Here is a 13,208-nt window from a genome sequence, read left to right on the forward strand (position 1 = left end):
GTAAAAGTAATATGCACATACATGAAATATATTGTTACAGTACAGTAACTCCTCGCTTAACATTGTAGTTATGTTCCTGAAAAATGTGACTTTAAGCGAAACAATGTTAAGCAAATCTGATTTCCCCATAAGAATAAATTTAAATAGGGAGGTTAGGTTCCAGGGCAATTTTTTTCACCAGACAAAAAACTATATTTTACACACACACACACACACACACACACACACACACACACACTTTATAAGTTTTAAACAATTTAATACTGTACACAGCAATGATGATTGTGAAGCTTGATTGAGATGGTGAAGTCAGAGGGTAGAAGATGGTGGGATATTTCCCAGGGAATGCCTTACTGATAAATGATGAACTAGCACTCAGCTGAGCCCTCAAGGGTAACACGTTGTTAACGTAGCCTCCCGCTCTACAACGCAACACAAATGGGGTGGGGGCGGGGGCGAGACAGCATGGCAAACAGACACACACACCTTGTGTGTGAGAGAGAGATGTGCATTGCCCCATAAGTACTCTTACAGCACTCTAAGTACATTGCCTTTTTAAGTAGATCAGCAAGTTGACAGCAGCTGCTGCCAGCAACCTCCCTCTGTCCTAAGCCCTGTTCCCGCCCACCCCCGCTCTATGGAGATGAGGTAAGCAGGGGGACACCCTGATGTTACTTGTCTTCTTCCTCCCCCCACCCCCCGCACGCATGGCTAGCAGGAGGCTCCCAGGAGCAGCTCCAAGGCAGAGGGCAGGAGAAACACATGGCAATGGTGGGAGGGACTGCTGAACTGCCGGCCATTGATAGCCTGCTGGGCGGCTGCCAAACAGGGAACTTAGGGGAGCGGGGAGCTGATGGGGGGCTGCCGGTCCACCCTGGTTCCAAGCCCCCACCAGCTAGTTGCAATGGGCTGCTCTTCCTGCAAGCAGTCAACAAAGCAGGTAGTTGCCAAATAACAATATAAGGGAGCATTGCACAACTTTAAATAAGCATGTTCCCTAACTGATCAGCAACGTAACAAAACAATGTTAACCGGGATGACTTTAAGTGAGGAGTTACTGTATTTACATTTAGCAACAAACCTAGAGTTTGAACCTTGGACTACACCTCTCTTTCCCCAAGCCTGATTGGAGCATAGGAATATACTGCAAAAATTATATCCTGATCTCCCTGGAGGAAGATGAACCTCCTGTTCCCAAACAGCAAATCCTTTATGAATTATCTAACCTCTAAAGGGAGTTATGTTCTGCCTACCCAACGCTAGCTGGGATGCTTGCAATGATAAGACTTATAATTAATTTTTTTTACAGGATCTAAATGCCATATGTTAGCTTTATTATAAGGGAAAGGGCAGTATGTAGGAAGAGAGATTGTGGAATGAAAATATATATTGAAATTGAAATAGCTGAAGTAATTACATTTGAGAAGTTATTGCACATTTACAGTAATTTATATTATGTATACCTCAAACCATACGCTATATTAAAATGGAACACAATAAATATGCTGTACTGTAAATTTAACAACATATGTTAAGGGCAAGCCCTGAAGGATTCTTCATATTACACTATCCAAAAGTTTGTCAACCATGTAAAATGTGTTTTAAAATCATAGCCTGCATGTTCTTTGCATGATGGACATTCACTGTCTCTGATAATGATAGACCTATTAGAAATAAATATGTATGCTTAAGATTGTATGCACTAATTACCTACACACACACACACACACACACACACACACACACACACACACACACACACACACACACACACACACTAAAACAGTTATGGCTTGCTGTTAAATCTCAGCCATTTCCTTGAAACACATTTATTTATTTCATGGTCCAGCAGGTAAAAAAATACCAAATCCATTTTCCCTAGCATTCTGTAGGGATGTATAGAATGCTGCATCTAACTGATGGTCTCGGGTCAATATGTTTCAATACAACCAAAATGTAAAGTTGTACGTCTAGGAACAAAGAATGCCAGCCATACATACAAATATGCTGGATTCCATCCTGGGATCAGTGATGCTGAAAAAGAATTGGGGATCTTGGTGGATAATCAGCTGAACATGAGCTCCCATTGTGAGGCTGTGGCCAAAAGGACTAATGCAGTCCTTGAATGTATTAAGAGGGGAATATCGAGTAGGAGTATGATGGTTATATTACCTCTATAATTGGCACTGGTGCTACTACTCCTGGAATACTGTGTCCAGTACTGGTGTCCACACTTCAAGAAGGATGTTGAAAAATTGGAGAAGGTTCAAAGAATGGAGAAAACGAACCAGATTTAACAAACAAAATATTTTCATTTATTTTGGTTTTAGACTTAGGCCTGCAAGGTTTGCGTGAAAAAGGCCAAGGTCTTCTTGACCAGATATCTAACCAGGCATCCTGGGCCTATGGAAAAGATGTAACCATAGAAAACAAAGAAAATGTTGACCACATCCAGGGAGTGATGGAAGATATGCAGCTCAGAAAACAACGGTAATAATAGCACTTCGAGTGGTTATGATGATTTTTACATATTAAGAACTCACTTTAAAAAAAAAAAAAAACCAAAACTGATGCTATTTTAAGTCAGACCCTCATTTATATGGGACTCAGTCACGGGGTGATGGTGAAATCCTAATTTATGCAGTTGCAATCTGGGTGACTTAAATCTTAAATTCCATTTAAACAAGAGAGAAGTTTTATTTTCTTCTTCCCCTAGAACTGCACACTCCTAAACCCAAAGATGGCTACATTTCAGGGTTGGATGGTGGGTGTGGGTGTGGGTGGGAGGTGAGAGGCTAGTACATAAGGTCATGTGTTCCCTTCGGTTCTTATACTTAGATGTCAGCAGCGTAGATTACTCAAAAAATTGTGACATGAGGACAGTGTATGATCTCCTCTTGTAGGCACTACCACACGCTCTGAGGCAATAACATATTCTCCATTTAGAATATATGCAGTTGCGGGGGAAGGGGACAGGACAGCCACAATGGGGTGGAAGCTAGGGAGCAGCAGGAGTGTGGTATGTCCTTATGAAAGCACACCATAACTCATGCAGTCATTTAAGCATTACCTCTTCCTTCCAGATTTAAACTTCTGAGGGGAGGCCTCAGTTCACTAGAGTATCCCTGCTTGGAAGTTCTCTTAACCAGTTGTTTAATTTTAAGTAGATGCCTAAGTCCCACTGGTTTAAATGTAAAGGTTAAGCAAGTGCTTAAAAACTGTCCTGCATAGGGTGTGCGTAAGTATCTTCCTAAATTGGGGCCTTATTGTGTTAAAGACAATTATTTTCCCAATATTTCTTTTCCACCAATATGATTGTTGTAGTTGTCACAGGGATCTTGCATAATCCCCAGTTGGAGAGGAGGTAGTCTGTATGATCGCAGGTGTGTAAGATGAAGAGGTGTTAGTCCACGAGAAAACCTCTCTGTTAAGATGTGAGCCCCACTGATAAAGTTTGAAGACCACCTGTCCTAAACTTTTCTTCAGGAAGGATTTTTCACCTGATAAATCCATTCAGCTTTGTAGGTCTATTGAAGGGACAGCAGCTGTTCTCAAGTGCAAGATTTTTTCATTACCTTTTACATAAATGTATTTTGAAAGTGACTTAAATATGTAGCCCCTTAACATTTTCTCATCTTATCAAGAAGTCCTAGGTGTCTTATAGCTGCTGTAGCCAAAGCAATCTTTGGGGCGTTTTTGTTTGTTTTAAATTCCTATTGACAAATGACATTCTTTGTATACTAATATGCCACATGGTTTTGTTAAAATAATTGAAACTTGGATCATCTGAACTAAATAAAATCCACACTTTTCCTTACCATTACTATTGTGGTTTCTACCAAACAGAGAAAAGAAGTTTGGATAGTTAGAATTCTACCTAATTTGCACAACTTATGCTAGATAAAAGGAAATGCCCAAGGACTAATCTTTGAAGATATTCATATCACCACGAAAGCATATTTTTCTGGCTCAAGTACATCAGCTTCCATAACAAGAATGCCTCATCTATAATATTACTGACATCTTTTTCCCAGAGAGAGAACAATATGGTTAGGAGCTGAATGTGGATTTTCTTCCCTCTGATGGATATGCACAAAGGAATTTGTATGACTAAAAGTCCTTTAGTTGAACCTGATTTGTATTCAGGCTAAAGTAAAATCAGACAAGGCATTAGTTTTTAATTTATTTTCCCACTTGAATTGCAAGATTTGTTTGCAGTAGATAATTGTAAATAGTTTTAAGATTTCTGGTAGGTCCAAACCACGTGTGAGTAACACAATAAGAATGGTAAAATATTGGCTACTAAGCCTATCCAATGTTTCATAAATTTTTTGAATGTTTATTTCTAGGGATATTTTGGCCAGATCACTAAAATTCTTGAACTCTAAAAGTCATGTTTTCTCACACTCTTACAATAGCTGCTGCTCAGTGTAAGCATTGCAGCACTGCAAGGCACACTTAACAAAGCTCAAAATTTTAGTATGTTGTAGGGCTCATGCAAATTACAAAGTCTGTTTGAAAAACACGTGTGCATGTGCATATCCTGTCACTTAACAAAGCTAACTGTTGCTATCATGATTAACTATTTGTTACTGAGCTATGTAGGATTCTGATTCTCCCTCTATATTCAACTAAATATCTTTTAAATTCAGAGGGAGAAGCCATCATTTAGATTTATGTATTATAATATTGAGCTCTGAAGGTTGACAGGAAAGTGCTTCCAATATTTTCATATCATGACTGTAGAAAATGAATGAATTATGTCATGAGTTTAGTTTTAGCTGTCTTCTTTCTGCATTAATTTTATATCAATTACGTTTTGAATGGTTTCCGACAAGAGTTACAACAAAGAAAGTCATCCAAACTAATCTTAAAAGTCATTATGGTTCTTGTTTATGATGATTAATTTATCTTGTAACCTTTTAAATAATAGTTGGCTAAAAATGATGGAGTGGGGAAATGCAGATGAATTTTAGACATTCTCGTTTTATTCATCAAGATGTCTTGAAGGCACTGGCTGTTGACAAATCAGTGTTTTTTTAGTGCTCAGCTGCATTTACTGCATGTTTCTTTGGAATGCATTGCAAAATTCAGTAATATGTGGACCAGGCTAGCGGTGTAATAATGTGTAATTACCTTTTTCATGAAAACTGACGTCTTGATGCTGTAGGTTTAAAAATGCATAAATTGAGATACCATAGCTCTCGTTCCCAGGATATATTTAGTCTGCTGAATGGTTACTCTTTCTGTGATGTTATTTCAGTTATTCCTAAATGTTTGGGTTTCCTCAGGTGTGAGGACATGGTAGATGTGCGACGGCTAAAGATGCTTCAGATGGTACAGTTATTTAAATGTGAAGAAGATGCTGCTCAGGTAAGGGCTGGCTGTAGAACTTCACAATTCTGCTTTGTTCAGACATGTTTGTTGGTTGAACTGTGTGAAGTATTCCTTAAATGTGTATTGAATAAACATGATTGTGCTTTTGTGATGGCATGATGCTTCCAGATATTGAGGGCTTGTATAACGTGGCTACTGTATAGCTCTTCATTCAGGCTGTGTCTTTGTACTAAATGCAGACTTTTCTCTGTGATAACTCTCATTTAATTGGCAGTCTTGATTATGAAATTTGACTGTTTTGTGATTTATGTAATCATATGTCAGGTTTTATCTTAATCTAAATTTAAAATGCATGAATTACAATTCTTTTTCTTTTTTAAATGTAATAATAAAATCATTCATTTTAATACAGGACCCATACAGGAACCATCAAACCACTTCTGCAAATATTATGCTAAGAAATGCTTTTTTCAATTTTAAAGTATATTTTTCTCATTTGATTCTTTTAAATTTAGTCTTTTATTTTGTTTTTAATTACTTCATAGTATTGACAAAGAGTAAAAGGTTATAGCAATGAATAAAAATAACAGATTAGAATTGGGGGTTATATGCAGAATACTGATTTAGTTGAGACCTTTTCTGATTTCTTTTAAAGGCAAAGCAATATTTCAGATTTAAATTCAGCTTGGTGTACTTGATGGTTTTCTTTTTAATCAACTTTAAAGCCAGTTTTCAGTCTTTTAATTTACTTCTCTTTTTAAGGCAGTAGAATGGTTAAGTGAACTGCTGGATGCTCTGCTTAAGACCCACATCAGACTGGGAGATGATTCTCAAGAAACCAAAGTTTTGTTGGAAAAGCATCGAAAGTTTTTTGATGTTGCACAGGTGAGTGGTGGATTATCTTCATTCGAGAAACTCACTTTTTGCATAGCTACAGGCAGCTTTTAGCTATACTTAGTGTAAATTTGGGGTGCAGTAGTAGAGTTTCCACTGTTAACTGTTTTCATACTTTGCATTCATGCTTGCATAGGGAAATACTGATAACCAAAATCAGTGATTAGATTTAGAAAGATTTTAAAGCTGCATTACCCATATTGGTGCTGGCAGTCTTGTGACTTTCATAGGTTCTGATGGAAACAGGAAATGCAGCGCATAAAAGAAGTTTGGTGTTGATAAAAATGGGATATGTCTGAGATGGCTTTCCTAATGAATTCTGAAGTGATTGCAACTAATATAGCAAAAGTATGGGCCAGCCATCTAGCATATTGGTACAGATATGCATTACAGTGCGAGAGATGTGGGTTTCATGTCTGTTTCCAGGATATAGGTAACTGGAGATCGAGGAACTACATTGTATCTCAAAAGCAACTCTCACATTGATGCAGAGACTCCTGATAGGCATTACAAAAACAAACAAACAAAAAAACAACACAGAAATATAGCTATCTACTTAATGAACTAATTATTATTCACATATAATTTGTAGATGATGTATTTTACTGGACTAGATCAGTGCAAGCATGCTTTGTGGAATTACATCTAAGAGAATTCATCTCTTGCCAGTTTGTCTGTATTGTTACCCATTGTCTATTCTGAAGCTGAATTTTACATGTACTCTTTTTTTCTTTGCAGAGTACTTACGATTATGGAAGACAGTTACTACAGGCTACAGTTGTACTGTGCCAGTCTCTGCGATGCACTTCTAGGTCCTCGGGAGACACACTTCCGAGACTAAATAGAGTATGGAAACAGTTTACAATAACTTCTGAAGAGCGAGTACACAGGTTGGAAATGGCTATTGCATTTCATTCAAATGCTGAAAAGGTGAGTTGTTTTTTTTAGGAAGAAAAACTAGTTCTATTTTAGTTGAACTAAAATGAAAAATAAACATGTAAATTAAATCCTGCTGTGTATTTATTGGACTACAGTCAAATTCTGCTTATTTTGTTTTCTACATTTTTTTAAACAAAATTAAATAGCATTTTCTATATTAAAAATATATTTTATAGTTCAACTCTTTGAAATGTAAAATAAATCCCATAAAACTGTCATTAATGTAAATCATTGTCTCTTCCATTTGATTATCATAGTCACTTAGCTTTAAATTACTTACAGTTCTAATATATTGACCCAAGAGGGCTGTATAATCAACAGTAATACCTAAGAGAGAAAGGACAGTCTTTGTGGTTAAGGCACTGGACTAGGAGCCAGAGCAACTTGGTTCACTTCATGGCTCTGATGCTGATTTTTTGGAGGGGCAGGGGGGTTATTGTTAGGAGTGCTCTGTGCTCAGTGGTTTGAGCATTGGCCTGCTAAACCCAGGGTTGTGAGTTCAATCCCTGAGGGGTCCACCTAAGGATCTGGGGCAAAATCAGTACTTAATCCTGCTAGTGAAGGCAGGGGGCTGGACTCGATGACCTTCTAGGGTCCCTTCCAGTTCTGAGATAGGTATATTTTCATATATTATTATAAATTCTTTATCATAAAAGTAAGCGTCCCGCTACTGTCTCCTTTGGGGTATTTAGTTGCGGTCACAGAGAAGAGTGTGTGTAGCCTGTCATAATATTGTGAGGAAGAACGGCCCTTGCATTAGCTACTGGAGGACTAGTTGGGGGCGCTCAAATGCACAAGTTCCAGAAAATGTTAGTTTGTGATTAAGGAAAAGGCAAATTAATTCTTCAGAACATACAGGTTATGATGATTTGGGGAATATGGGTTGTTGGTACTGTACCATACTGCAGATGCATGAATATAATTATTGCTTTTATCCAACTGTTTTTAGAAAAAGAATTTATGGCAAGGATCTTAGGTCTATTTATCTCCAGTGCACACATCACCATGGTATATGATAGTCAATATAGGACACAGTGAATGCATAAATTCAAATTGATATTGAAGCATAGTCCTGTTGTAGAGTTAATCCATATATTCCTGACTGCCAATCTTTTTTTCTAAGTTAGAAATAATTTTGGATTTAAGGGTATTGGGAGGCTCAGGAGATTGATAATAGGCTACCAAGTCTTGTGGCTATCTATCAATTCAGGGCAAATCTAGGTCAGTAGTGTCTGAAAGCTATTCAAATCTCATGATAAATGGTAAGAGTTGGTAAATGAAGTGACTGTCTCAGTCCAACTCTTAATGTAGACTTGTCCATATCACAAAAACTCTTTCATAATTGGAAATAATTAACTGACACATTTGTAGGCAGCCTAAGTAGAAAGAAGTGAATGGATATGCAGAGAGAATTAGTTTCTCGCCCATAAAGGCAGGTAGTCTTCCTACAACTATGTTGCAGTACATTGGTGGGACAGTGTGAAGAACCTTGCACAGCTACTGCCCATACTCTTTACCAATTCAGTTGATAAATCAGCACTTCAACATTGCCAGTCTGTGGCAGACCTTTTACAAGCACCACTTTTGCTCAGACTTTACCAGAAGAGGAAAAGGATGACTTTGGATTTAGATGAAAATATAGTGAAGTACTGACACTAGGTCCAGATCCAGTGTAGCAATTTGTATGGTCCTATGCTTTAACCCAGGGGTTGGCAACCTTTCAGAAGTGGTGTGCTGAGTCTTCATTTATTCACTGTAATTTAAGGTCTCGTGTGCCGGTAATACATTGTAACATTTTTAGAAGGTCTCTCTCTATAAGTCTATAATATATAACTAAACTATTGTTGTTTGTAAAGTAAAGAAGATTTTCAAAATGTTTAAGAAGCTTCATTTAAAATTAAATTAAAATGCAGAGCCCCCCAGACTGGTGTTCAGGACCCAGGCAGTGGGAGTGCCACTGAAAATCAGCTCACGTGCCGCTTTTGGCACACGTGCCATAGGTTGCCTACCCCTGTTTTAACCTTTTTCACACTTGTTGACCTTTGCTCTAGAGTGTAGTGTCTGAAAAACTGGTTGCTGTTCTCAGGAATAATTTGTGGCTCTTTTATTATTCATGTGCTTGTATTTCAAATCGCTACTTAGATAGTTGGCTGCTACGGGGTTCTTTTTGCATGCGTTTGAATTAGTTGTTGGAATACCTGAGGGTGAGTTGTGATTTTATTTTATTTATTTATTTGTTTATGTATCTGGAGCTACTTAGCAGTCGTATAAAATGTGTTGGCACATAGTGCAGCAACCCAGATTATCTTGTCAACGTGGGTTAATCATTAGTTTTAGATTTTTCTGAGTGTACTTTGATTGGTTTTATATAAATGTGTACATGAAGATGCATTAACTATGTTGGTTAATGTCTGCAGAAGCTTGATAACTGTCCAGTCTCTCTCTTTTTGTTTTACTTTTTCATATTGTTTGTTACAGATTTTGCAAGAATTTCCAGAGCAGCCAGAAGCCATTAATGAAATGGAGCAATTTGATGAAATTGAAGCAGTTGGGAAATCACTGTTGGACAGATTAACAGTGCCTGTAGTTTATCCTGATGGGTATGAAATATGTTATTGTAATACTTTCTCAATAAGCTTTTGTTACAGTTTGGCAGTGGTATGATATGCAGAGGTGATTAGAACATTTAGTGTTGAAATTGTTCATATTTATAAATTATCTGAAAAGCAGGGTGTACAGTGAGGTGGCAAAATTTGCAGATGATGCAACTGTTTTGAATAATTTTGTATCCAAAGCTGATTACAGTGTTACAAAGAGATCTCTATGAACTGGGTGACTGGGCAACAAAATGACAGATGAAATTCAGTGTAAAAGTGCAAAGTAATGCACATAAAGCAAAGTAATTGCAACTACAGATAAAAATTATGGGGTTCCAATTAGCTGTTATTACTCAAGAAAGACATCTTAGAATCATCTTGAATAGATATCTGTGGTGGGCCTGCCACTGCACTGCCCCTTTGTGTCAGGGGTGAGATGTGGTCCCTTGCCACCCACTTGGGGGAGATCCGCCCACAACACACTGAGTGTTAGTGCGGCTCTAATGCCATTTGCCTCTAAAGTCCCCCTGGGTCACTTCCTACCAGAGACGCCAGGTTCTCCACTTCGGGGGGTCCTTCAGTCTGTTCCCCTCCTGTGACATCCTCCATCTAGGTATCAAGGTGGGTCCAGGTTTGGCTGGCCTCCGGATCTGGCATGCAGGCTGTCCCTTCTCTGTAGCTGGCAGCATGTCTCCTTCCCCTCTGGTGGTCAGCCCAGACTGAGCAGCTCTACAGACTTTTATACCTGTTCTCCAGTTGGAGCATGCCAAGCAGAGCTTCAGGGCATGGCTTCCTCTGCTAGGAAGGAAGGGTCAACCCCTGTGGTACCAGTGCGGGGCCGTTCTGCCCTGTCACGCACATTCCCCCTTAAAACAGCCAGCAGGGCCAGCTGACCCGTAACCATTTCCTCCCCATTCTCTTCCTTGACTCGGGAAAAGAAGTCTGCATTCCCATGGGCCTTCCCCAGCCAGTGTAACATGTGGAAGAAGTAGAGTTGAGGGACAGGTACCACCACATGATCCGTCATGCTATTAATCCATCTAAGGGGTGCATAATCAGTCACCAAGGAGAAGGGGTTCCCTAACAGGTAGTACTTCAGTGCCTTGACCACCCATTTTATCACAAGGGCCTCACGCTCTATCGTGGAATACTGGGTTTCTCAGGGGAACAGCTTGCAGCTTAGGTACAAGACAGGGTGCTCTTTGCCCCACACCTCTTACGATAGCATAGCTCCCAGTCCTACCTCTGAGGTGTCAGTCTGGAGGATAAAGGATGTTGTGAAGTTGAGCTGTATCAGTATTGGCTCCCGGGTCAATTGTTCCCACAGGACGCAGAAAGCCTTTTCACAGTCTTCTGACCACTGAACCTTCCATAGCTAGGAGCTTCTTGTCAGGTCTGTCAGGGAGGCAGCTAGCACGGCAAAGTTAGGTGCAAATCATTGGTAGTATCCGGCCAGTTCTAAGAACTGCCATACTTGCCTTTTTGTCATGGGCGTGGGATAGTTCCTCAAGGCTTCCACCTTATCTACCGAAGGGTGGAGTTTCCCTCAGCCCACCGAATACGCCAGGTAGGTCACTTCTCTTTGGCCCAACTGACATTTGGCTGAGTTTGCGGTAAGGCCTGCCTTGCCCAGAGCTCGTAGCACATTGGTTAGGGGCTGGAGATGTTCCTCCCAGTTGGCGCTGTAAACAATGATGTTGTCGATGTATACTGTGGTGTATGAACTGTGGAGGCTCAGCACTTGATTCATGAGCTGCTGGAAGGTAGCCACGGCCCCATGTAACCCAAAAGGCATCATCGTAAACTAGGAGAGGCCAAATGGTGTTGGAAAAGCCATCAAAGGGATCTGCCGATATCCCTTGGTCAGGTCTAGGGTGGAGACAAATTCTGTCTTATCTAGTCGTTCCAGTAGCTCATCCATCTGGGGCATGGGATAGGCATCAAAATGAGAGACCACGCTCACCTTACAGAAATCAATACAGAACCTGACTGTTCCAACCGGCTTGGGAACTAGTACTATTGGGCTCCGCCATTCGCTTCTTGACTCTTTGACCACCTCTAGGGCCGGCATCATCTTTAGCTCTTTCTGCACCGTCTCCTACATCTTCCTGAGAAGCAAGCGGTGATTCTCCCTCACTTTGTGGCTGGGGATGATGACGATATGACTGGTCAACGTGGTCTTCCCTGGGTGAGCTGACAAGACAGTGGGGAAGGCTTATATCAGCTGCCGTACCTGTTCCTGCTGTACTGGGTCGAACTCCTGGCCTATGGCTGCTGTCTCTGGTTCCACCAGTTTGCCATCCAACGGCCCCAACTTGGGTTCTGGAGGGTACAGGGTGATCATCAGGCCTTCCCGGTCTCTCCAGGCCTTGAGGAGGTTCACATTGTAGACCTGAGTGGCCTTCCTTCACCCCGACCTCTGAACTTGGTTGTCAACAGGCCCTATTTGCCTGGTCACCTCGAGGGGCCCTGCCATATTGCTAACAGCTTAGATTCAGAGGAAGGTAGTAGCAAGAGGATGTGGTCCCCAGGCTCAAAACTTCTCATCTTCACCCCTTTATGGTACTGAGCCTTTTGACTACGTTGGGCCTTCACCAGGTTCTCCTGTGCTAAGGCTCCCAACTCTCAGAGCTGCTCCCATAGGTGAAGGATATATTCAACAGATCCTCTGACCCAGGTCCCCTGTTCTGACCACGTTTCTTTCAGGAGATCTAGGATCCCCCGGCTTTTCCTCCCATAGAGGAGTTCAAAGGGGGAAAATCCCGTGGAGGCCTGTGGCACCTCTTGCACGGTGAAGAGGAGCACTGGGAGCAGCTTATCGCAGTGCCGAGGATCGTCTTCCACAAACTTTCTCAGCATGGCTTTCAGGGTGCCGTTAAATCTCTCTGCCAACCCGTCCATCTGAGGGTGGTAGACTGAGCATGAATATTCAACAGATGGCATAGCACTGCCATTAACCTAGATGTCATGTTAGTCCCTTGGTCTGTCAGTATCTCTCATCGCAGACCCACATGGGCAAAGATCTGCAGGAACTCATTGGTGATGACCAGGGCCATGACGATCCCCAACAGTACCACCTCTGGGTACCACGTTGCATGCTCAGGGACGACCAGGATGTACTTGTGGCCCGAGCTGCTCTTTTCCAAGGGCCCACCAAGTCTAGGCTAATATGCTCAAAGGATGTTCCAATCACCAGCAAGGGCAAAAGTGGGGCTTTCAGTACCCCTTTCGGGCTGGCCTTCTGGCAGGCCTTCTGGCACTCAGGACAAGAGGCGCAGTAATCCAGCATCTCTTGATGGATGCCTGGTCACAAGAACCTGACCACCCGTTGCAGCGTTTTCTCCCTCCCTAGATGTCCGTCCTAAGGTACTGAGTGAGCCAAGTGGAGTAAGTTCCTCCGGAACCGCTGCAGGACCAATAGTTGGCGCAGGTCATCTTTCG

The 13,208-nt window shown here is 41.0% G+C and overlaps 1 protein-coding gene across 4 annotated transcripts in view; it reads left to right on the forward strand.

The window, feature by feature from the left end:
* Positions 1-13,208, forward strand: part of SESTD1 (SEC14 and spectrin domain containing 1) — a 110,212-nt gene that overhangs the window by 91,592 nt on the left and 5,412 nt on the right. For all 4 annotated transcript variants that reach the window (XM_032783823.2, XM_032783820.2, XM_032783822.2 and 1 more), the window contains 5 exons: positions 2,331-2,490; positions 5,292-5,373; positions 6,100-6,222; positions 6,970-7,161; positions 9,649-9,770. In XM_032783823.2, the coding sequence (XP_032639714.1) occupies positions 2,331-2,490; positions 5,292-5,373; positions 6,100-6,222; positions 6,970-7,161; positions 9,649-9,770 (679 nt within the window). The remainder of the gene's footprint in view (positions 1-2,330; positions 2,491-5,291; positions 5,374-6,099; positions 6,223-6,969; positions 7,162-9,648; positions 9,771-13,208) is intronic.

Source organism: Chelonoidis abingdonii, chromosome 10 (genome assembly GCF_003597395.2).
Source record: "Chelonoidis abingdonii isolate Lonesome George chromosome 10, CheloAbing_2.0, whole genome shotgun sequence".
In the NCBI taxonomy this organism is placed as follows: domain Eukaryota; kingdom Metazoa; phylum Chordata; order Testudines; family Testudinidae; genus Chelonoidis; species Chelonoidis abingdonii.